This window comes from Mytilus edulis, chromosome 4 (genome assembly GCF_963676685.1).
Source record: "Mytilus edulis chromosome 4, xbMytEdul2.2, whole genome shotgun sequence".
NCBI classification, from domain to species: domain Eukaryota; kingdom Metazoa; phylum Mollusca; class Bivalvia; order Mytilida; family Mytilidae; genus Mytilus; species Mytilus edulis.
Genome location: NC_092347.1, coordinates 91,420,261 through 91,446,929, shown reverse-complemented (window position 1 = coordinate 91,446,929; position 26,669 = coordinate 91,420,261). Strand labels below are relative to the sequence as shown.

At 32.3% G+C, this 26,669-nt stretch overlaps 1 protein-coding gene and 1 pseudogene across 1 annotated transcript; both read right to left on the bottom strand.

The window, feature by feature from the left end:
- Positions 1-225: 225 nt before the first annotated feature.
- On the bottom strand, positions 226-858 carry LOC139521607 (beta-1,3-galactosyltransferase 5-like). The gene has a single exon (XM_071315084.1). It carries the CDS (start codon positions 856-858, stop codon positions 226-228), a length of 633 nt encoding a protein of 210 aa, XP_071171185.1.
- Positions 859-5,432: 4,574 nt separating this feature from the next.
- The window catches only part of LOC139521606 (MMS19 nucleotide excision repair protein homolog), a 62,277-nt pseudogene continuing 41,040 nt past the window's right edge, over positions 5,433-26,669 (bottom strand).

Below are 26,669 nucleotides of genomic sequence, written 5' to 3'. Positions count from 1 at the left end.
TGACAATAAGCTAGTCTTCAAATTAGACTGACAAAATTTTATTTTTAAACGATTTAAACCCTGAACATTGTCTGGTTCACTCTATGAAATGTATGTTCATCTGTGAACTACATGGTCAGATTATAAACGATTTAAACTGTTTTATCTGCTAATTTTTAATACAAATTTCCAACAATAAATAACATTTTAGTTTAGATTAGTTTAACAGGTGATCACAAAAATATCTTACTTGCATTTACACAAATGATTTTGTGTATAATTTTCAATAGTTTTCCACATAATATAAGGATGACTTGCATTTTTAATATCATTGATGTAAAATAAATGGCATGGCTTGTCTTTCAAACTTGCTCCCAAATCTTTTCTATAACATTTCGGATGAACTATATGTATACGTGAAATCCAGGGTAGAAATCCACCACCATAGACATCTTCTAGCCAAATAAAAGGCACAAGGGTGGTCGCTTCATACATTTCTCTGATAACATCAGCTGACATAATGGAGGAAGGTCCTGCACAATAAGGAGGAAACGTTGCAAAGGGATATTCAGAAAGAGTCGTGTGCCATTTATTACGAGGTTTACGGTACGGTTTGATACCTATAAGATACAAACATTCTAAAACCTTAGTTTTGTTCAGTTTATTGCTCAGATAAGGAATAAGAAATGGGATGTTAATAGTAATATCATCGTCACTTTTTATGACAAAAGTCACATTGTTACAGAATCTATTCACCCAGAACAAGCTAAATACTCGTTTATATGTTAAATTTCTGTAGCTGTCTATAAAATTTCCTTGTATAATGTCTCTGTATTTGACACTTTCCTGTTCAATTTCTTTTTGTTGAGTATCATTCATGGTTTGTCCAAGTACGAAGACATATTTAATATGTTTATTGTCATATTTTGAAACAGATCCAAATGTTTTTCTTATAACATGACGTTCTTCAAATTTGTATGTTGCTGAATATACAAGAACTAACAAAAATACATGTTTTTCAGTACACGTCGTTGTTCCCGTATCAAGTAACGAAGTATATCGATGTTTGTGAATTAGAGGGTCCATCAGCATTTTTGTTGATACGTTGAGATAAAAGAGTTCAAACTCTGATGTGATACGTCTTCCGTTGTATCGTATGACTTCCCGACTTCTGTTAAGTATTTTCAATTTTGTTCCAAATTGTTTTTTTGATTCTGGTGAAATATTTAAACCGGACGCGACATTGGTGAACATTTTTCGTTGAATTCTTGAATTGTAAATTAAAATCCATAGAACAATAAGTACAAAGGGAATATTCCAAAGTATTGATTTCCTCATCACATAATTTAAAATAGTGCTTTATGTTTTAATAAATACAGGTCATTAACTTAGATTAGAGCGTATAGACTACACGTTGTTGTCATTTTTTGCGTGGTGAATAATGGATGGTATCGTATGTACCTTACGCCCAAGCTGAATTTAAAGAAGTTCCTGATACATAAGAAGTTAAAGATATTCTCATTTACACTTGTTTTTTATATCCTGTTTTTATTCATGTAGTCGATAGGAAGATTCCGTTGAATAATAGAAGTTGAACATGAATCTTTAACATTTGTATTTTGCAAATATTAGCTATTGTATAAATGTCAAGTTTTCAACATTTAAAGATGACATATCTTTTCATTCCTCAATAAGAAATCGTATATGCAGGGGAGGTTACACTTTTACGTCTTTAAAAAATTAAATGTCTGTGTATATACAAGTCTAAATTGTAAACAACGTACAAAACTATGATTGCGTTGGATAAAAACCGCATGTAAAACATTTCGTTGTAATGGGGTCAAAATACAACACAAACATTTTCCAAAAGACCAAAAGAGTCAAAAGTAGATTATAACAAAACGCATTTGCCTAGCAGGTCGAACAACTGATGTTTTTAAACCCTGCTGACTGCCATTGACGATTGCCAAATAAATTGATCGCAAGATGTAACAAAATGGATCTTAATATCAATGTAATACTAAACAGAAAACAATAAACTTGCGGCAAAGATGTTAAACCACAAACAATAAGGTGCAAAATATAGTACACCATATCCGGATTTTTATAATTAATGTCTCTTCAAGGATGTGTTATCAAAACCGGGTATTTCGAAGGCCATATAATGTACCTAAATTTAGGGTACAAGCTAACCAAAAATCAAGAGTGATCTAAGATTTAAAAAAATAGATTTTAAGATTGTATCATTACTAAATGGATTTCTCAGATATCTGTATTAAAATTGATCACCAACTGTACGTCACCACATACTAAACAGACGTTGTTCGAACATCACTTATGGCATTTGATCTCGTGCAATCGGAGGACAGACCTTTTAAAGTTTATCTTTAAACGGCACTTTGTTTTATATCAAGCCTGCAAGACTTAATTATCCTTCATTGCTGCCACTAGAACATTTGTCGAACAACTGATGTTTTTAAACCCTGCTGACTGCCATTGACGATGGCCAAATAAATTGATCGCAAGATGTAACAAAATGGATCTTAATATCAATTTAATACTAAACAGAAAACAATAAACTGCCATTGACAAGCTAACCAAAAATCAAGAGTGATCTAAGATTTAAAAAATTAACAATAATAATAATGGGAACAAACTGTGCCCCTCTACTTGCCGACTTGTTTCTTTATTATTATGAGGCTGACTTCATGCAGGAACTTCTTAGAAAGAAAGATAAGAAGTTAGCAATATCCTTTAACTCTACTTTTCGCTATATAGATGACGTTCTTTCACTAAACAATTCAAAATTTGGTGACTATGTGGAACGCATCTATCCCATCGAATTGGAGATAAAGGATACTACAGATACAGTTAAGTCGGCTTCATATCTTGACTTACATCTAGAAATTGACAATGAGGGTCGGTTAAAAACAAAACTTTACGACAAAAGAGATGATTTCAGCTTTCCAATTGTGAACTTTCCATTTCTAAGTAGCAACATTCCAGCAGCACCTGCATACGGGGTATATATCTCCCAATTTATACGATATTCCCTTGCTTGCATTTCCTATCATGATTTTCTTGATAGAGGGTTACTGCTCACAAGGAAGCTATTAAACCAAGAGTTCCAAATGGTGAAGTTGAAATCATCTCTTCGTAAATTTTACGGACCCCATCACGAGTTGGTTGACCGTTATGGAATAACCGTTTCACAAATGATATCGGATATGTTCCTTACGTCGTAACTACAACCCCCTTCCCTTTCATGAATGTGACCTACCGTATTAGACTATTTACCGGATTTGTAATCACATAAGCAACACGACGGGTGCCACATGTGGAGCAGGATCTGCTTACCCTTCCGGAGCACCTGAGATCACCCCTAGCTTTTTGTGGGGTTCGTGTTGTTTATTCTTTAGTTTTCTATGTTGTGTCATGTGTAATATTGTTTTTCTGTTTGTCTTTTTCATTTTTAGCCATGGCGTTGTCAGTTTGTTTTAGATTTATGAGTTTGACTGTCCCTTTGGTATCTTTCGTCCCTCTGTTGTCAAAATTATATACAATTGTATATGAAACTTAGACAGACCTTTTTTTAATAAATGAAAATAATATGTATATATTTATCCATATTTATATACAGAAATTTTATTTAGATAGTCTGATGTTCTAGTGGCAGCAATGAAGGATAACTAATAATTTTAGTAGTTTTTATAATATTGTGCAAATTATAAATCCAAATGCTAATACATAATCATAAAAATTATGAAAAACTTTCAAAATCAGAGAACCTTGACTTAATGTGAAGGACCAAATAATGAAATGTTAGTGCCCATAAAACTGCAAACCAAATACCATATAAAGTGCCCTTTATACTTAACAAAACACAAACTTTAACGTGTAAACAATGTAAAAGTTTTATCAAAGCTAATGAACCATAATAAGGGAATGGGTCACATAATCTCCTTGAAAAAGGTACAGCAAATTCTAGTTAAACTGCATATAAACAACTGCATGGCAACTATCATTGACATGAATAAAGGCAATAGTAGTATACCACTGTTCAATAGTAATAAATCGATTTGACTGAAACAAATCCGGGTCAGAAGCTAAAACTGAAGGAAACACAACAACTATAAGAGGATATACAAGTGATTTCCTTTAAACTTATCTCATTACAAACCTCAACATGTAAGCTATGCAAAACATTCAAAAACTGAGGGGCCAAATAATCCAAATGGAAATAAGCTGTACCAACGATAATGCATCTACATATATACTATTGACCTATCACTAGTGGTCCCCTCAAACTGACCTAATCACAAACTATTAATTTATATGTTTATTATATGTTAAGTAAGCAAAAGTTTCAAAGTCAATAGACCATGACTGAGGAGGCAGGGGAAGATGAATCGATGGAGATAAAATGTGCTGCATACAAAATTTATCATTGACCTGCTACTTTGCTTCCCTATAAATTGGCCTAATCACAAACTTAAACAATGTTGACCATGCCAACGTCCCAAATGCCGTTTGAAACAGCATGTCTCAGGACAGAAAGTAGGTGAACAATGTTGAAATGTCCAGCGTTGTGTGCCTGTTATGCCATCAAACGATATACAAATAGGAATACCAGTAGTATGGGTAGTTCAAGGAACTCGACTGGGAATCATTAGAAGACGAGGGAAACAACTGAAATGTTTGTACAAAGAGGTAAATGATCTTGTGTATGCACCATGAAATAATTTCTCACACTAATGTCAGTAAGCAGATCAGTGACTTAAGATACAGTTGTGTTTTTCATGAAGAATGACCATCTGGCACTCTTTACCAGCAACAGTGGCTGAGGAGCCCTTTGTATCTTTCAGGAAGAAGCTTTCAACACTCTCTTTCTAGTCTTTTCAGTCTCCAAATTGCCAAGAAAGTCACATCATAGATTGGAGCTGTGCTGACAAGAATTATTTCACTGATACAAACACAGAAACCCAATTGGTTCAGGCCAGATGAACGAAAAGATAATGTATACCTCCTCATTGGGGTTTTATCATGGCAACACAGGATATAAAATAAATGAAAACTTCAATACTTGACATTTTTTTGTTACACAAAGGTTGACCTACAGCTGAGTGTTGATGGTACCAAGTATGGCCAGGGTTCAGTGATAGGAATACAATGTATATGTAGAAAAAGAAACAAAATTTGAGATATACATCGGTGAGCCAGAATCACAAATTCAAAATCGATCAGAAAAGATGTTTAAACCCAAACCTTGATAAAAGGGCTGTCAGAAAAACTTCAGTTTTTCCTGTATAACAAGATAAATCATAAGATATGGTATGATAGCATAAAGCTATTTTTTCTAAGCACTGTGGGCATCAACATATTTTAACTAAGTGTGTCTGTTTAGATAGGACTACTTCAAGTTTTGATGAATTCAGTAATTATATAAAACTCAATGAACAGGATATAATTTATTGTGATGATTAAATTTCCTCCTGCTATAGTCTTCTTGTAGGTTTCATTTATTCTTTACTTAGTACCTAGGAGGAACCTAAAAATATATAAAATAATTTGTAAAGTCAAATTATCAATTTGTTCATATACTGCAGTTGTTATCCTGAGTTTAAATAAAACTGACTTTGTATTTTATTAAGAGTGAGCGTCATTACCATAAAACATATATAAAACACAAGTTGAAAAAGATATATGAGTAGGTAGATAATCTGGCTCCCTTTTTGACATTTTATGTTGTTAATTTAATTGACAAAAATTAAATCTGGACACTTAAGTGCAGAAATGTCACAAACATATAGACATTGCCTTTATCTATTTACTGCAGGGTTTGTTACTCGTGCTGTGTGGATGCAGTAGAATGTGTCCCCGTGCTTGTAGTGTATGCCCTTATGTATTTCAGTTATTGGTTACTTTTTTTAATTGTTATTTGGATGGAGAGTTGTCTCATTGGCACTCACACCACATCTGCCTTATCTATTGACATATTTTACCTAAAGGAGCCAATTTACTCTTTATTTTAGCAAATATAAGCCAAGAAATTGATTTAGACGACATTGTTTGGCAACAAAAAATATGAATAAGGTATTGGCTCATATCTAATTATCAAAGGTTATAAACCCTTAAATTGAGGTACATGTACTAATTAACCTAATCAAAATGTATCAACCAAATATTGAGGTCAAGCTTTTTTTCTGGGATACAGGATTGTTTCAAAATCGTAACTTGAGCACTGGACTTTGGTTTTTTATAGAACCAGTAAATCCGATTCTGTATGAATCATCAGAACTTCACATTTAATTGGCATAAAGTATTTAAACATAGCCAATGGTGATGGTAATAAAGTACCAAATATAGTACAAACCAAGAACTAAGTATAGTTATAAATTTTGTAGCATGAATGAGTTCCTTACCATTCATTTCTTGCTGTGACTGCTTCCTTTCTAACCAATCTTTTCTTGTCGTCTAACGCTTTCTCTAACCCCTTAATAACTTGTACTTTGTATGGTAACACTGTGTGTGTAGGTAATACTGTTAACACGCCTATACACTGCAACGCACTTTGTCTTAATTTCTGAAGAGATAATATAGTGACACTGAGTATACTGTTTTGGTTAGCTTAGTATTCATATTTACTTATTTCACAAAAACAAACACAAACACAAACAGACACTCATCTAATTAATAATGTATTATCTTATTTGTATGAACAATGTGACAGAATATTTCAATTATGAGAACCTTAAGACTTAGTTTTTTGTGTTATATCTTATTGTACCATGTACAGGACTCACAAAGATCTGGTATAACAGTTTTTGTCAAAGATTTGCAATAATAAATGCACAAATAATGTTATGCATTTATATTAATTCATTTATTACATTGAAGTTATCTCAATACATGAATATCAAAAAAAAAAGAAACTGAGAGCTAATCAACTTCCACAACAGCCATTTCTTATGTCAGTAACATATCGCATAAGACAGAAATCTTTATGTAATGTGCAATTTTGAATAAATCTTCACTGTTTGGTAACAATCTGATATCAACTAAATCAAGACTTCTGTTAACTGTTTCTGATATTAAAACTCATTTTGTTTTCAATTTACTATTAGACCATAATGATAGATATCACATTAGTATTCATTATTTCTAAAAGACATCAACTCATCTGCTTTAAGTTAAAAGAGATCTTTAAAGTTATAGTCATTTCATTAACAACAAATTCTTCATTAAATTCTGTGGAAGATTAATTTTCAGACTATATTTTACCATTGAGGTCTGTTCTTTTGCTAGTTTGAGAAGTTGGGGAACCAAGGAATCTATATGCTTGGCAACAACCTCTGGTGCATCATGGGTAAGGTCATGCAGTGTATCCATAGTAGATGTCTGCAGTTCAAGGTCATCACTCAGTAAGGAATGAACCATCAATGGAAAAAGCTGAAATATTCAATAGATTTATAAAAAAAAAAGATGAAGAGGTAGTACCTGTGACAATGTAGTTATTTAGTCAAACTACCTTAACAGTTACCTTGTTTCAGCAATCACCTGCCTCTAACAGTCATATTACTGCCCTCCAGAATGTTTTCTCAATATAATTTAACTAATTTCAACAATCATCTGTCTGTTTAGCGGTTACCTAGTTTTTGCAAAAATCGTTATTTCAAGTTTCAGTCTTTATTACTGTTCCTACATCCTACGTTATTAGTTTCTTTTAAATAGCAATAGAATTGAGCATGTTTAACATATGGTAGTCAACTATAGTTATAGCAGAAAAACTGATCATATATTTACATGAAATAAATGTCCTGAAACCAAGTACCTAAAATTATGGTAAAATTTCCAGAAATCCCATTTGACCTTTTGTAAAGACTTATTTGCCATTATTTTAACTTTTATAGCCGACAATACTGTATGGTCTTTGCTAATTGTTGAAGGCCATACCTATAGCTGGTAAATTTATAATGTGTCATTGGGTCTCTTGTGAATTGTTGTCTCATGGGCAATCATACCACATCTTCTTCTCTTATAAGAGGGTTCTATTTAGTAAATAGTCACAACCAGGTAATGATAAATTTACTGGTGGCCATTTATTTATCAACACTTGTCTAGGTAAGGTTTTTAACAGGAACTTACTGGTGGCAATTCATTTATCAACAGTTGTTTTGGTAAGGTTTTTAACATAAACTTACCTGCAGCAATTCATTTATCAACAGTTGTTTAGGTAAGGTTTTTAACAACAACTTACTGGTGGCAATTCATTTATCAACAGTTGTTTTGGTAAGGTTTTTAACATAAACTTACCTGCAGCAATTCATTTATCAACAGTTGTTTAGGTAAGGTTTTTAACATGAACTTACCGGTGGCAATTCATTTATCAACAGTTGTTTTGGTAAGGTTTTTAACATAAACTTACAGGTGGCAATTCATTTATCAACACTTGTTTTGGTAAGGTTTTTAACATCAACTTACTGGCGGCAATTCATTTATCAACACTTGTTTAGGTTTAGGTAAGGTTTCTAACAGGAACTTAACGGTGGCAATTCATTTATCAACACTTGTTTAGGTAAGGTTTTTAACAGGAACTTACCTGCAGCAATTCATTTATCAATACTTGTTTAGGTAAGGTTTTTAACAACAACTTAACCGTGGCAATTCATTTATCAACAGTTGCTTAGGTAGGGTTTTAACATAAACTAACTGGTGGCAATTCATTTATCAACAGTTGTTTAGGTAAGGTTTTTAACATAAACTTACCGGTGCAATTCATTTATCAACACATGTTTAGGTAAGGTTTTTAAGAGGAACTTACCGGTGGCAATACATTTATAACTTGAACTTACCGGTGGCAATTCATTTATCAACAGTTGTTTAGGTAAGCTTTTTAACATAAACTTAACGGTGGCAATTCATTTATCAACACATGTTTAGGTATGATTTTTAACATAAACTTACCAGTGGCAATTCATTTATCAACAGTTGTTTAGGTAAGGTTTTTAACATGAACTTACCGGTGGCAATTCATTTTTCAACACTTGTTTAGGTAATGTATTTAACATAAACTTACCGGTGGCAATTCATTTATCAACACTTGTTTAGGTAGGGTTTTTAACATGGCTGACAACACTCTGAGATAATTCTTTCTTGTATCTAAAATGTAAATTAAAAACAAATTACTTTTAATTTCTAATACATAATATGATTAACTAGATATCATTGAGTTGGGATCCATCTCTGTGGGCCCCGCTGTGAATAATGTGCATTAAAAAATTGTATCTTTACCATAGGACATGGGTTTGTCAACTGAAATCAAAGTTTTTGACCTTGACCTTTGACCTAGGAAGTTGTAAATAAATTATGACACACCCTTTGGTGTTGGTTTATAAACATGTCAAGTATAAACTTTGAAATGATAACGGTTCTCAAGATATAGAGCGGACACAATCTTTACCATAGGACATGGGGTTGTCAACTGAAACCAAACTTTTTGACCTTGACCTTTGACCTAGGAAGTTGCACATAAGTTATGACACACCCTTTGGTGTTGGTTTATATACATGTCAAGTATAAACTTTGAAATGATAACGGTTCTCAAGATATAGAGCAGACACGATCTTTACCATAGGACATGGGGTTGTCAACTGAAACCAAAGTTTTTGACCTTGAACTTTGCCCTAGGCAGTCATTCATAAATAATGACACACCCTCTGGTGTTGGTTCATATACATATCAAGTATAAACTTTGAAATGATAACAGTTCTCAAGATATAGAGCGGACATGATCTTCACCACAGGACACAGGGTTGTCAACTGAAACCAAAGTTTTTTAACCCTGACCTTTGACCTAGGAAGTTGTACATACATAATGACACGCCCTCTGGTGGTGGTTGATAAACATGTAAAGTATAAAGTATGAAATCATAATGGTTCTCTAGATATAGAGCGGACACAAAGTTAAAGTGTTACGGACAGACGGACGGACGGACGGACAGACAGACTGGTCACTATAGGACTAGGACGGATGGACGGACGGACGGACAGACTGATCACTATAGGACTAGGACGGACGGATGGACGGACGGACAGACTGATCACTATAGGGTGACCCGCCTAAAGGCGGGGCTCTAATAATTACAACTTTGGCTTGTTACTAAATAAAACTTTTGACTTAACCCTTTCCCCGATGAGTCCCGGTTTATCGGGTTTCTCGCTTCAGACAGCTGACGATGAGTCCCGTTTTACCGGGATCGGAATACCTCTTTTATATTTCCCGCTCAAAGCAGTGCAAACATGAGTTATCTTTCTTTGATGAATACCCGGATGAAAGTGTATACATGGCGCTTCCGTTTGTTGAAAACCGTGTAAAAATCAGACGAAATTTACAGAATTTACGAGAATTTGAAATGAGGGAACATTTTTTTTGAAAGAATATGGAAGAATTGAAGCCAAACTAGTATACTTTTTTGACATAAAATGTCGTTTTATGTACAAAACACTTGGTATGGACATCGTTCAGTGCGAGGAATTTGTACAGCCTCATAAAATTTTTCAAAATTATGCCGTTTTGGGTTAAAAAATTACGATTTGGGGTCTTAGAGCAGAATTTTGAGAATTTTACCTAGATAATGCCGAAAATTTGAAAATTTGAATATTTTATGAAGAATAAATTATCAAAACATGAACAAAACTGTGAACATGATGTTAGTGAATGAAATAAATACACAAATAACTACAAACAAGTTTTTATTGACATTTATTATGAAGATCTCCCACTTGAGTAATAGTAGCCAGGGAAGCCATCGTCTCAGAGTAGCTTCTGTCTGGGCAGTAATCGGTGAAAGGGTTAAGTAAATTCTACATTTGTGACATGTAAAAAAACAAAAGAATGAACTATGGATTATTTATTTTTTTGTTTACATCAACTTATGTGGATTGACCTGTATTTTTATGGATTCTTGATTTCCTGGTCTTGCCAAAGTCTGCATCTTAACATATACAGGGTGGATCCAGCCAAAGTCTGCATCTTAACATATACAGGGTGGATCATCTTAACATATACAGGGTGGATCATCTTAACATATACAGGGTGGATCATCTTAACATATACAGGGTGGATCATCTTAACATATACAGGGTGGATCATCTTAACATATACAGGGTGAATCATCTTAACATATACAGGGCAGATCATCTTAACATATACAGGGTGGATCATCTTAACATATACAGGGCAGATCATCATAACATATACAGGGTGGATCATCTTAACATATACAGGGCAGATCATCATAACATATACAGGGTGGATCATCTTAACATATACAGGGCGGATCATCTTAACATATACAGGGCGGATCAAACATATACAGGGCGGAACATCTTAACATATACAGGGCGGATCCAGCCATTTGTTAAAGTCTGCATCTGAACATAGACAGGGCGGATCCAGCCATTTGTTAAAGTCTGCATCTTAACATATACAGGGTGGATCCAGCCATTTGTTAAAGTCTGCATCTCAACATATACAGGTCGGACCCAGCCATTTGTTAAAAGCATGGTTCCTAACCAAAGGTAAAAAAGGGGGTTCCAACTTAATGTCCCTATTCAAATGCATTGATTGTCAAAAAAAGGTTTTTTTGAAGAAAGGAAGAAATGTGAAAGCCGAGCTAGCAAAATAAAGCTTATGTTTGAAAATATTTTTTTAGTTAAAACATTGCATTAGTACTTATGTTATTGTATCAAAACTTGACAGTTATTTCCACTGAGAGAGTAAATTATCTACCTTGACCAGTGGTAACAAATGACTTGACTAGAGGAGAAACGTTTTCTACACACAGTCTCTGTTTATACATCATGCGTGTCACAGCTTTCATTTGTCTGTTTAATACATTGGCACTATCGCTTAAAATTGTGTTGAAACCATCGGCAACCTCTCGTCCAATATCTGGGTCACTTAACAAGGACACCAACTAAAAAGAAATATTATTGCAGTTCTTTTGTATAAAATGGTTGTTATTCAATGTTAATGTTAAGTATAAGATATCGATAAATACATTACTCCATACATGTTCATTGATTTTTTTGTTAACAAGATACCAATGTGTAGGACATCAGTTTGACTTGTAACAAAAAATAGGACAATAACTTTTGAAAAGTTACAATTTAATTTCCCACATAAATGTATCATTATTCTATCTTCCCCTTTTATTCATACAACAACCCATAAATATCTTGTGATCAGTGGTATCATAACCAATAATATCTTTTGCAATTTTCAATTACAATAAAAGGCAGATTTAATTTTCAAGTTTTTTTTGGATCAAAACAGGACTGGGTTTATAAAAGTCACCTGACTTGTACCTCAGGTAAAGAAATGTCTGGTGTCTATGGTACTAGTACTCACAAATAGAAATGTTGTTTGTGACCTCTGATGACCTTGTATTGATACATTACTTGTACTTACAAATAGAATCATTGTCTGTGACCTCTGATGACCTCTCATTATTAAAGCTTTAGTTAACCATATAATAATCTGTAAATCTGACAGTCTGCTCTCAGAGGTCTTATTTTGTACCGTTCTCTCTATGTCTGATAAATCTATGGTTTGTAGAACTAAAATAAAAAGAGAAATTCATTATTGCATTTAAGATTTTATGTTTTACAGTGGCAAAACTGTGTGAAAAAAATGATGTTCTATCATAGGGAAATTAAATGTAGTGTATTTACAGTCGTCTTTGTTTTTATCTATAAAAAAAATTCAGAAAGAATTATGAAGAAGCATGAACGTAAGGTTTGACAAATATTTCCTTTTTAAATATACAACACTCTTGATTTATTCATTGGTAACATACTTCAGTTGCTTCTTTACCGACTTGTAAATTTGCTCAGTGGGATGGTACAACATCCGCAGGTTCAACCCCTTAGAGTGTCCTGTTTTGATATACAATGTATAAATTTAATTACTTTCAAATTTGACTTTTTTATTTTCAGAATTTAATGATAAAAAAATATTTAGTAAATGCTGAATTCATCTTAATCTCTCATAGCAGCAACTATGGTTATATCAATATAACTGGAATATCACAGAAATCTTTTGTTTATTCCAGATCAGTGTTATGGAACTGACTACCACACAGTGGCGGATCCAGGGGGAGGGGGTTGGAACCCCCTTTTTTTGGACAATTAATGCATTTGAATTGGGACATGTAGTTGGAACCCCACCCCCTTTTCCTGGGTTAGGACCCCCCTTTTTAAAATGGCTGGATCCGCCCCTGACAACAACCAATGTGTCAAGCCCAAAACCATTTTACTTTTAAACAAAGCATCAAGAAGACCTTGACACACTCCTGATAAGAGTCTGTTCTCTATAATGTAATATTTTGATTGGTACATTTTTTTTTTATCTTAATCTATTTATTTGTTTTACTCCATGTACCTCTTGAACAGCTTTATATTTTATTATGTTTATAATAATACATTGAACTACTGGACTGTAAATTAACTATGTATAAATATTGGTTTTTATTTGTTTTGTAATTTGTATGTGAGAGCCTCAGGGAAATTAGTTTGCTGTAACTAAGTGTGTGGTATACCTTCTTTAAATAAAGAAGTTATTACCATTATTATAATAAAAGACTTAAACTAATTTCAACTGCATTTACTATGCCTATAAAAGAATAAAAAGTCAGTGATTCAGATTAACAATTTTCAAAGAATATTTTTGTTATGCAAATTTCCATGCAATTGTATGGATTATACAGATTTGATCGGTACACCATTTGAAAATGGTAAAATCAGTCCTCCAAAATGACAAAAACTAGAATAAGACAAACTAAAACTTACTATCAGGATGTTTGTTTACTATTCCAGCCAAACATTTACATGCCTCTGTTTGTGTAGTTATGTGAGGTGATGTTCTAGACAGGTTTAACAACTTTTGAATATATTTGTCTTCATCTATAAGCTGCAAGAAATATTCATGTCATTTTAATGCTTAGATAGTTTTTACACTTTATTTTCAATTTCAGTGAAGCTGTTTAACTTTGAGAAATTTTATGATTATTTCAAATAAATAATGCTTTCTTTTTGTCTTGTGGCATTACACTAGATTACAGATAATATTTACATTTTTGGTATTTCAGGGCAACAAAAAAACTCTCTGACCCAGAAATAATCATGTTTTAATTTCTTTACTAAAAAAAAAAGATCAATGAACTTGATTCATCAGAAGAAATTTAGAATATTTTACAATTCAATTGAATGTCCATGTAAAAAACTGTTTATCTACCTTTTCATTACATGTACAAAGTACTGGTGTTACCATGGATACCATCTGTGTTTGCTGCCATGGTGATGAAACCTATAAAAGAAAACTGTTGTCATGTTTTTTCAGAACTGTAAGCTATCCAGTATCCAAAACTATCTTAATTCATTATACAATATTGTATCAATATTGGAAATCTACCTATGATAAAATATAACAGCAATTTCAGACTGAATTTATATTTACTAATTGAATCACCTTTATCATGTTTATAAGGTAGAAAATCTTCAAACAGCCATATCAAAATTTATACATAGTACTTAAAGGACATGTACTTCAAATTGTGTGGAATGGCAAATGGTGTAGAAACAGCAGGGCCTATGTTCAAAGTACTTTGCTGGTACTCAGTAACGTCAGTTCAAAATGTATCCTCAAAACCACAAACCCAGTATTTTGATTGGTTGATTTCGTAATCTGAGTATAATAACCATACTAATAGGTTTTATGACCTGTATAACTTACATCAAGAGGATAAAATGTTCCATCTGTTACGTCTATAGCACTTGTACTTCCATGTAAAAATATCTTTGTAACTAAGGAGTAAAGAGCTTGCAGTTGACTGAAAATAAAACATCATTAGTTAACATATATTTTACTGTGACTTGATCATAAGTGCTACTACATGAGTTTTAAGTTGACAATACAACTGGACTATTCAAATTATTTATTGTCGTAAAAAAGCCCATTGAGCCAGGAAGATGGTTGGTTGTTTAACTTCAAGAGGTAAACTTAATGTATATGATAATCTGATATCATAAACCCTGTTTTTTAAACTAAATGTCAGCCTGAGACAGATTAAAAACGTGCATGGGGCTGTCGTATCTTGCTATATTTCTAGAGACAAAATGGTATTCAAAATTCTGTTTATCAGGAAGGCTTTTAAAATTTGTGGGGAAAACACTGTTAAATCAAAGTGTTTCATCATTTTGATAGTGAAGTATACAGTAACCATAGTGTGAATGTATTTATCATGTCTTATTGTCCTATCCTTTCTCAAACATATTGTCTAAACTTCTACCAGTTATACTGGTATTATACATACCTGTTATCACATCTTATTGCAATACACTGTACACATCGAGAGAAACTGTTAATAATTCTTGGTGAATGTAGCACTGACGTAGAAGATAAACTATTCTGTATCACAGTTTTATAAATGTTCAATACAACATTGCTATACAAATATTCAAATGACTTCTTGTCATCTAAGTTTTTCTGAATAACTGTTAGTAAACAGCTGACTAGATTATTAGTTCTTTGTTCTGTTTTTTCAATCTCCATTCCTGTAATAAAATAGATTGTGTTACAAATATGTGAAAATAAATTACTTATGTCATTGAATATTTTGAAGAATATTTTGTACACGGATTGATTATGGCAAATATCCTGAACCATTGAAAAAGATTAGCCTATTTTTCTAATACTTATATAAAGGAGATTGAGTGAAGTTATAAATGTTGATGAAATAAATAAATGCATCATGTCATTCAACATGGGGAGGAGACAAACCTTAACATTTATATATGATGTCATATTTAAAACTTTATAAAGCAGTTAGCTTTGAGATTTCTTTAATAAGAGACTTTTAAATGTTGTAATCTTTACAGAAGATTCTCAATAGTAATATTCATCCAAAATTAAATGCTAGAATATTGTGTTTTATTGTCAATCTGTACACTTTTCTTCAGATCCTACTACCTCATAATCTTGTCTACATTGTAGACAAGAATGATGCTAGAAAAAACAGGCAAAGACCTCAATAATGATGTTGAAACATCAGATTTTTTTGGTGTCCGTCCAATTAATCAATGAAAAGGCATGTAAATTCATAAACCAAATCAAAAGGTTTTGCATGTTCAGAAAAGTTTTTTGAACTACTTCATGTTGTTTCATACTCTTTACCATACAAATAATACTGTCAAGACAAATTCCCAATTAAAAGAATAATGGCATTTTATTTTTGGATACTGATTCAATCAGCTTAAATATCAGTTTGCCATAGCAGACTTGCTTGATATTCTCGCTGATAAAGTTGTATAAACAAATAAAAGCCACTATTCTATTTGAATTAGGTATAGCTCTTCAATCAATTTACTATAAATGTAACCAACAACTGACTACTATACCTGTTGTTGACTTTCCTGATAAAACTTGTAACAATTCCTTTGATACCATCACCAGGGAATTATAACTGATTGTTACTGTTGATAATACAGCATTAATCTCATTATCCACGTCTTCTGAACCTAAAATAGAGGTATAATAGCATAAACAGAAACAGTCTTGGACCTTGCATATGCAACTATTCCAGTCATAATTACGTTCGATAACTCTGCATATTACTGGTTTAATTAGGATGTAAAATTTACTGGTTACCCCATGAATGATTTAAAGAAAAATGAAAAATATAGTTATTTCACCCCGGTTAATTATAATATCCATTCGAGGTCTTCTTTTATAAATATAAAATAATATCGTAATGAATTTCATTGAGAATCGGACAACACTAATTAATCTACATAGGTATTGTCAAAACTTACATCGTGATCAGGTGCATATTTTTTTCTTTGATCACGTCGATATTATGACCAAAATATCTCCTTAATCTACCTATATGTCTTTGGCCATCATTATATTTGCAATAACGTGTCATATTTAATTACAATATAAACAGTGAAATTAAATTGAATTATTTGCATGGACAAAATAAGTGTCGAACATCGTCTACGTTTGAAAATTATTTGGTCGCCATTTTTTTCGAAACAATATAAACAAAAACAAAAACAGCATGTATCAGCTATACCTAAAGGAACAAATGTTTAATTCTAGAGGCTGCTTTAAAGTAAGACAATAACTTAAAACGCGAGCATTCAAAGTTATTTGATTTTCATTGTAACAATCTTAAAAAATTTATTTTTACCAAGTCGGCCCACGCTGTCAATGTGGTCGCCATTTTGAAAAATAATACCAGATTTTCTGAAAATAGCTAATTTTCAAATCAATTTGGAAGGGACATAATAAAAAATTAAACTATAGCACCTACGATATTTCAAATATTTATGAATGTAGTAATAAGAACATATTCCCACAATTATTCCATCAGTTTTGTATAAATCGCAATTTTATGTTTAACAAGACAGAAAATACAATATTTATCGGAGTTGTATGATATAACATGGGAACTTATCGAGGCAACAAGACAAATTTTCAAAAGCATTTGGAAGGGAGAAGACCAAAAATAAAACTGTTCCAAAATGCATAAATATCTTTCTAAATATATGAGGAATTAATGTATATTCCCATACTTTTTGTATCATGAACTCAAAGTAATTTATTTTATCGATTCCTGAAAGCCCCTGTGCATTTCTATATATTTTACTTGGGCTTTATACGGGTGATGTGTGACGTCACGAAAGTCGCGTGATGACTGCTATAGTTGGATATGGTATGAAATAAGAACTACTTTGAGACTCTTAAATTTGAATCTTAGTTATTTCATAATGGCAATCCCAATAGCCTGAACACTATGCTGAAATTTTATAAACATACTTGTCATAACAGAAAAATGTACAATATCCTACTATGACTTTGTAATTAAACAGATTTAATAAATTGGTTGCAATGAATTACTTTGATTTATTACATTGGTTGCAATGAATTACATTGATTTCCCAGTTAGATAAAATCCAATAATTTCACATGTGCAATAAACGTGGTTATTTCACTCTCTGACGTCACACAACAATAGGCGTTGTCAAGACGTCGATAACGGTGGATCAAAACAAATTGTGAATACGTAGAAAAAAGATATAGTTCCTTACATGTTGTACATTGATTTCTTTAAAAAAAAAACATTTGCCAATGTAATTAATAGAATAACTAATTAAAGAATTCAAATATCGAAAAATATTCAACTCATGACCGAACAACACTGATAATTAACTCATGCACTAAGCGCATTCGTGAATTAATGTGTTGTTGGGTCACTAGTTGAATATTTTTCTCTATTTGAATTCTTCGATTAGTTATTCTATAATTCATGTATGTTGTGTTTCCTTCACAATGGCAGGTTATCCTACTATGACCTTGTACATAAACAGATTTCAAATACCTTGTGTTTCTTTTACTATGTCTTACAATGACTTTGTGCATAAAATAATTTTCATATGTAATTTTATTTTTGATTTTGTAGAAATGAAAATTTTAACCAAACAGTTACCCTTAATATTGAGTTCACAACTTACAATAAAATGTGCATACCTTTTACTACATTGTTAAGTCCATCTTTTAACCTTTCCAGTACTTTAGGTATAACTGTAGATTCTAAGACATCTGTATGCTTTTCAGCAATGGTTTTTAAAGGCTCCAAACATGATTTCCTTAAATAAAATAATCAAACAATTAGTAAAGGACAGACTTTGATAGAAATCACTGTACTAGAACATAATGCATTCTGGGTAAAAAATCAAAAGCATTCGGTATAATATTATGATGATTTGTTCATTTGAGATAAAAACAATCACCCATAGCCTAATATAATCTGAAAGGAGAAATACCTCTGTTGTATTCCCTGACAGATTTTACATATAAAGAGTTTCAGATTTTTCTAGGATTTTTTTTTTACTTCAATCCATTAAAACTCACTCCATTTGATAAACTCACTTTAAAAGTGAGTTTATCAATTGGAGGAAAGTCATAAATGTTCAATTTGGTAGAAAAACTGTAACAAAAAACAACAAACCCTTTTACCAACAAAATCTATCTTTTATTGGTTCTCCTTTAGTAATAATAATTATTCCACAGTAACAGTACAAACTTTCTTACCTAACATCTTTGTCTTGATCATTAAAACTTTTATCTAATATTAACTCTGTATACACCTGTGTATCTTCTCCGCTAACTTTTAACATCTCGTTAACACCTGAGATCCCAGTCATTCTCAGATGGGACATTGAATCTATCAATGCTGACTTAATGATGGTTGATAACTCAGGTATGTAGGTCAGGAACACTTTGTGACCTATATTAGAAAAATATGTACAACACAAATCAGGTCAACAAAACTTTAATAATGTGAATTCTTGTTTTTAATTCTTTTTTTCTCTCACAAATTCATTCACAGTATTTTTTGGAAGGGAACAAAAATTTCCGTGATATTTGAATTAAGTAAAAAAAAATATAAATTCATTCAAAACTTGTAACAAGTGCTTAATAGATTCTATGCTAAAAACAACAAGTTTTTCTTTGATTTACAAGCATACTGGAAGAGGTGTTCAGGTCTAACTTATCATCAGTATTGTAATCTGCTGACAACATTTAATTTATTCTATGTTCCAATCTTTCACTTAAAAGTTGTCAAGTTTTATGTGGGTGACAAAAAAAAAAGAAGATGTGGTATGATTGCGAATGAGACAACTCTCCAAATGACACATAAATTAACAACTATAGGTCCCCTTAGGGCCTTCAACAATGAGCAAAGTCCATACCGCATAGTCAGCTACAAAAGGCCCCAAAATCATAAAATGACAATGTAAATAATTCAAATGAGTAAACTAATTTATGTACAAACAAGAGGCTCTCAATGATTATTTTGGCTTTTCAATTTATTTAAATGTTTTTTGGATCGTCCTATTTTCTTCAAAAGCCAAAAAAAATAATCATTTTCTCCTATGCTCTATTTTAGCCATAGGAGCTATGTTTCTTGACATACAAGGAAATAAAATATAAAATTTATACTAGATACTCTGAAACTCATTTAGCCTACGTTTGGCTGAAGTTATAAGCCAAAAACTGCATTTGACCCCTATGTTCTATTTTTAGCAATGGCGACCATGTTTGTTGATAGATCATAACTTCGGATACAATTTACAAACAAGATACCCTAAGGAACATTCAATTAAAGTTTGGAAGTATTTGGCCCAGTAGTTTCAGAGGAGAAGATTTTTGTAAAAGATTACTAATATTTACGAAAAATGGTTAAAAATTGACTATAAAGGGCAATAACTCCTAAAGGGGTCAACTGACCATTTCCGTCATGTTGACTTATTTGTAAATCTTACTTTGCTGAACATTATTCCTGTTTACAGTTTATCTATATCTATAATAATATTCAAGATAATAACCAACAAGAGGCTGTCACAACGACAGCAAACCGGATTTATTAATATTTATTTGTGTCCTGGCAATATCACAAGAACCATTACTGATGAATGGTGAAAGTGAAAATCGTCAATATCAAATTTGACCTCCATTTTGTCATCAGTATCAACATATATTAAAATTTGAAAAGCTTAGATTGAATGGTTCATGAGTAAATGCAACAACTTGAATGGAAACACCATTTTACAATCTTTCAAGAACCATAACTCCTGAACGGTAATAGTCAAAATCGTCATTATTGAACTTGACCTCTATTTTGCCATCAGTAACAACATATAAAAATTTCAAAAGCTTTGGTTGAATGGTTCATGAGAAAATGCACGGACACGACTGGAAACACCATTTTTCAATCTTTCAAGAACCATAACTCCTGAACGGTAAAAGTCAAAATCGTCTTTATTGAAGTTGACCTCTATTTTGTGTCGTTTGTTTTCTCTTATTTTTGAGTGTAAATTTACATTGCGATAAGACGTGTCACGGTACTTGTCTATCCCAAATTCATGTATTTGGTTTTGATGTTATATATATATGTTATATTTGTTATTCTCGTGGGATTTTGTCTATGTGTGTTACATTTTAGTGTTATGTCGTTGTTCTCCTCTTATATTTAATGCGTTTCCCTCGGTTTTAGTTTGTTATCCCGATTTTGTTTTTTGTCCATGGATTTATGAGTTTTGAACAGCGGTATACTACTGTTGCCTTTATTTGTCATCAGTAACAACATATTAAAATTTGGGAAGCTTTGGTAGAACAGTTCTTGCGTAAATGCACGGACACGACTGGAAACTTCATTTTTCAATCTTTCAAGAACCATAACTCCTGAACGGTAAAAGTCAAAATCGCCATTATTGAACTTGACCTTCATTTAGTTGTCAGTAACAACATATTAAAATTTTAAAAGCTTTGGTTTAACGGTTCATGAGTTAATGCACGGACAACATTTGATTGCCGCCCGCCCGCCCGCCCGCCCGCCCGCCGTACATCCCCAAATCAATAACCGACATTTTTGTCACAAAAATCCGGTTAAAAACAGCAAAATTTCCTTACAATTATCAATTCAGGGGCAGCAACCCAACAACGGGTTGTCTGATTCATCTGAAAATTTCAGGGCAGATAGATCTTGACCTGATAAACAATATTACACCATGTCAGATTTGCTCTAAATGCTTCGGTTTTTGAGTTATAAGCCAAAAACTGCATTTGACCCCTATGTTCTATTTTTAGCAATGGCGACCATGTTTGTTGATAGATCAAAACTTCGGATACAATTTATAAATTAGATACCCTAAGGAACATTCAGTTAAAGTTTGAAAGTATTTGGCCCAGTAGTTTCAGAGGAGAAGATTCTTGAAATAGTTTAGGACGACGACAGACGACGACAGACGACGACAGACGACGGACGACGGACGACGACGGACGCCAAGTGATGGCATAAGCTCACTTGTCCCTTCGGGACAGGTGAGCTAAAAAGTTTTATGTGGGTGACACATTTTAGTAAATCTAGTTGAAAAAGTTAGATCAGGTCAAGGATATGTCACATTCCAATGCTTTCAAGTGCAAATATATGTAAGCTGAATAGAGTGATATCGGTTTTCTGTATATTGACTTTGATAGAAATATTTTCTAACATGATAACCTATAACTTACACTTTCCCTGAATGTAGGTGCTGACAACACTAATTAATCGACTTATCTAATAACCTATATATAGCTATATCTTACACTGTCCCTGACTGTAGCTGCCGACAACTCTAACAAATCGGCTGATCATTTCTAGCACTAATTTTCTCTGTGAATTCTGTAAATATATTTCATCATTTTCAAAATACAGACTTGTGATAGTATTTACATATTAATATTATCAGCATTTAGATTTAATATCAAAGAAAGCAGTATTTAATTATGAGTCTTAACTAAATCAGAACTAAGCTAGTTCAATTACTTTTTTTTACCAACATTTATTTTGATCCGATATGATTTCAACAATTAACCAAACTAGCAGTTGTGGTCTTTACCTACTGGGTTCAAAATAAGGTCAAGTTCATAGTACTCCAGGGTAACAAATATGTATAAAGTATTACTTGGGTATGCAAATTCAGTTCCAAAGAAGAGATCAAGAGACAGTTACAACTATTTAGTGAATGTTACAGACTTTTTTTGTCGGGGAACATAATAGCGTATGAAATAAAATAGACATCCATGCCAACTACAAAGATATTTTCCTATTATCGGTACATTTTCACTGAGCATTTCAATAATAGTTTTTAATCTTAATTAATCTTCAAGATTGAATATAAAATTTAAATATATGAAGCAAACATCATTCCAACATACAAAAGGTCAGAGGAGAAAATGGTGAAAGATTTCTTTTTGTATGAAAATTTAGAATAAAGATTAGAAAATGGTACAGAAATTAAATGTCCACAAATAAAGAGCCTTTAATTGAATATTAATTTCGAGTACATTCCTCGTTTCATCTTTTACTAATAATAACTGAGACAGTGTGAAATGCAGCTGGACTAACTTTTGGGATATCCTGTATATTTACAACCAATGATTTATTATAGAGACCAATCAGATTAGGTGTAACATCTTGTAAGACTTGACAATTTGTAATGTTTGGGATACCCTGTATACTTACAACAGATGATTTATTATATAGACCAATCAGATTGGGTATTACATCTTGTAACACTTGACAACAGGCTGAATCTGATCCCTCAGCACAGGATACCAGCAGCCGACAAACTGGTACCAGTAATCTGTTGTCCTCCCCTGTCATATATCTTTTGCAATCTGAAAATATTAATTCAGGTTAAAATAAATATTAAAATCAAGGGTATCCCCCTTATTTATGAAACTTGGATAGGAGGAAACGTTGAAATTAGATAATCATTGTTCTCTAACACTTATGTAATTAAAAAAGGCTTTCAAAAAACAAAAGTTTTATTCCCACTAAAATTATTCTTCAAGTAGTTCATTCTTGACTCCAGGTTCATATAACAATTGAGTTTGTGAGTAAAACCCTTGACACCAATCATAATTGAATAGAATGTTTGTTTTCCAGCCGAAGGTTTGGTGGTTCAATCTGGTTACTCTGGATTTAAATCCATTAAAAACTTGCTACCATGAAATAGCCAATAGTGCTAAAAGTGGCATTTTTAACACCAAAATCAATCTGTTTTTCTACGGCATTTCGTTTGCAAGGATGATTTTCTTGGACGTTGACAAATATTTGAAGGGTTAGATTCCAAGTTCTACCAGTCCGCAACTAAGAAAAGCCACCATGTTGGTGCCTCAAAATCTTCATTTTGTCAATATTGAAATTATTAAGATGTGTTCGAAATGTCTAAATGCCTGTAGTGTGTATGTTTGACATTGGGAGAATACATATGACATCACATTGTTACGATACCAAAGACATTGCGACAGTTTCTCCGACTTTTTCATTTATGTTTTTTTAAGCCAAAATGTTTATTAAATGAAATTTATTTTCATATTAGGCATTAGAACGGAAATAAACAGCTGCGCCATGAGCGCATGATACGCCCGACGTCTTGTGTGGAAGTTTTATGCAATAATCATAAATAGTTTCAGAGAAAGTTTTAAGCAATAACCATATATTGTTTTTGAGACACGTCGGGACAAGTGAAACCCCCAACCCTGTTTTTTTAATTTTTTTTACAAAAAAACTAAATATCACTTAAATAAAATTTTGAATCAAAACCAAAAAGTATACAGATCTTTAGATTAATATAACAAAGAAGTGTGTAAAGTTTTAAGCAATAATCATAAATTATTTTTGAAATACGGCGTGACATGTAAAAAAAACCTCCCCTGTTTAACAAAATACTCAATAACTCCAAAACAAAGTTTTGAATCATCACCAAAAAGTATACAGATCTTTAGATTAATATAACAAAAAAGTGTGTAAAGTTTTAAGCAATAATTACAAATTGTTCTTGAGATATGGCACAACATGTAAAAAAAAACCTCCCCCTTTTTTTTACAAAATACTCAATAACTCAAAAATGAAATTTTGAATCATCACCAAAAAGTATACAGATCTTCAGATTAATATAACAAAGACATGTGTAAAGTTTAAAGCAATAATCATAAATCGTTTTTGAGATATGGTGCGACATGTAAAAAAAACCTCCCCCTTTTTTACAAAATACTCAATAACTCAAAAATAAAATTTTGAATCATCACCAAAAAGTATACAGATATTAAGATTAATATAACTAAGAAGTGTTCAAAGTTTTAAGCCATAATCAAGAATCATTTTTGAGATACGGTGCGACATGTGAAAAAAAACACACCCCTGTTTTAGTTACAAAGTGCCGTAACTCAAAAAGTTTTAATCCTATTTTCACCAAAAAGTATACAGATCATTTGACCATCATAAGAAACAACTATGAGAAGTTTCATGAAATTTGGATAAGTCGTTCTCAAGTTACGGTGCGACATGTTTACGCCGGACGGACAGACAGACGGACGGACGGACGGACACCGGACATTTGTATACCATAATACGTCCCGTCAAAATTTTGACGGGCGTATAAAAACTGTATTGTATTGTAAGCTTGGCCTTCATAAAACTTTATTTTACTGTTGCAAATGAACGTTATTTACATACCTTGTAAAATTTCGGAGATGTAATTATGAACAGGACCATCTGGGCCTTCCAAAAGACTCTGCAATATAAACAATAAATCTTTATATAATTATGTAAGCATTTAATAAACATCTAAATAATATATTGTAAAAATAATTACAAACAAATAACATTACAGTTAATTTCAATAATTGCAATTTTTTTATTTTAATTAACATGAATGTAGTTTAGTAAACCAAAAGTTGAAAAATACAGCACGTATCCTTTCAGACATTATTTCATGGAAATAATAAATCACAATTTTTCATTTATTTCAGCTGTATTTGCAGGTGTTAAACCACTAAATCATAGTACGTCACATCCGGTTGCATAAAAAATTGGTTGAAAAAAACAATGTTCCCTTGAATCTGACAGTTGTAAGTAATAAATCCTACATTTCATTGCGGTACAAAAAATCTGCGTCATAAACATATATCTTGGGAATTTTAAAGCACCATTATTTATTTTTTTTGGGTTTCTTTAATATACATTTTTGTACCTTGGAAACTTGAGGTTACATGGTGCACACATTTAAATAGAAGGTGAAAATTTGATTGGTTAACTTTCAGTGATGGTTATTTTTTATATGCAATGACATGTTATGTGAAATTTTGCTTATAGTATAGGACAGGATAAAACTGTACTCATGTCAAGTATTTCTTTATTTGAAACAAAGATAAATTCTGCACAAACTTTTGAAAAGTGCAAATTTAACAAAGAGTAATGGTGGAAAATCAATGGTGGTATTACACCTGCAGCTTTATAGTTTATATATATATATTTTGTAAACTCATCAAAGATACCATGCTTACACTTTGGTACTTCAGACATTATAAAGCGATTTGACATGGGAAAAATTAAAATGGAATATTCCACAAAAACGAGTGATAATCATTTACATAAAGGAAACAATTTTGATCTTTTATTTATGTTATACACAGAATCGTAAAAATGTTCCTCTTAAGACTAAGACTTTATATTTTGCTTCAGCTACTTTTGTTTCAGGAGTGACAAAAAATTATCATAATTAATTGTGATAGGTATGTAAAAAGTAAAATCACAAAAATACTGAACCCCAAGAAAAATTCTAAACAGAAAGTCCTTAATCAGTTGTCAAAATTAAAAGCTTAAACACATCAACCGAATGGAAAACAACTGTAATTTTCCTGACTTAGTACAGGAATTTTCTTATGTACTTCTAGACAAACCTTGGAAAGTGTTCTGACAATCCCTTGGAGGGCCTCTAATGCTTCATGTCTATCGCTGAGTTACCTGAGCTAAATATCTACAATACAAACCTTAGACAGTGTCCTGACAATTCCACTGAGGGCTTCTAATGCCGCCTGTTCTATTGGTGGGTTACCTGAACTAAACATCTACAATACAAACCTTGAGAAGTGCCCTGACAATTCCACTGAGGGCTTCTAATGCCGCCTGTTCTATTGGTGGGTTACCTGAACTAAATATCTACAATACAAACCTTAGAAAGTGTCCTGACAATTCCACTGAGGGCTTCTAATGCTGCCTGTTCTATTGGTGGGT

Bases quoted from the DNA above. Each gene is read 5' to 3' on its own strand.
- LOC139521607 (XM_071315084.1), bottom strand. From the start codon at position 858: ATGAATGATACTCAACAAAAAGAAATTGAACAGGAAAGTGTCAAATAC.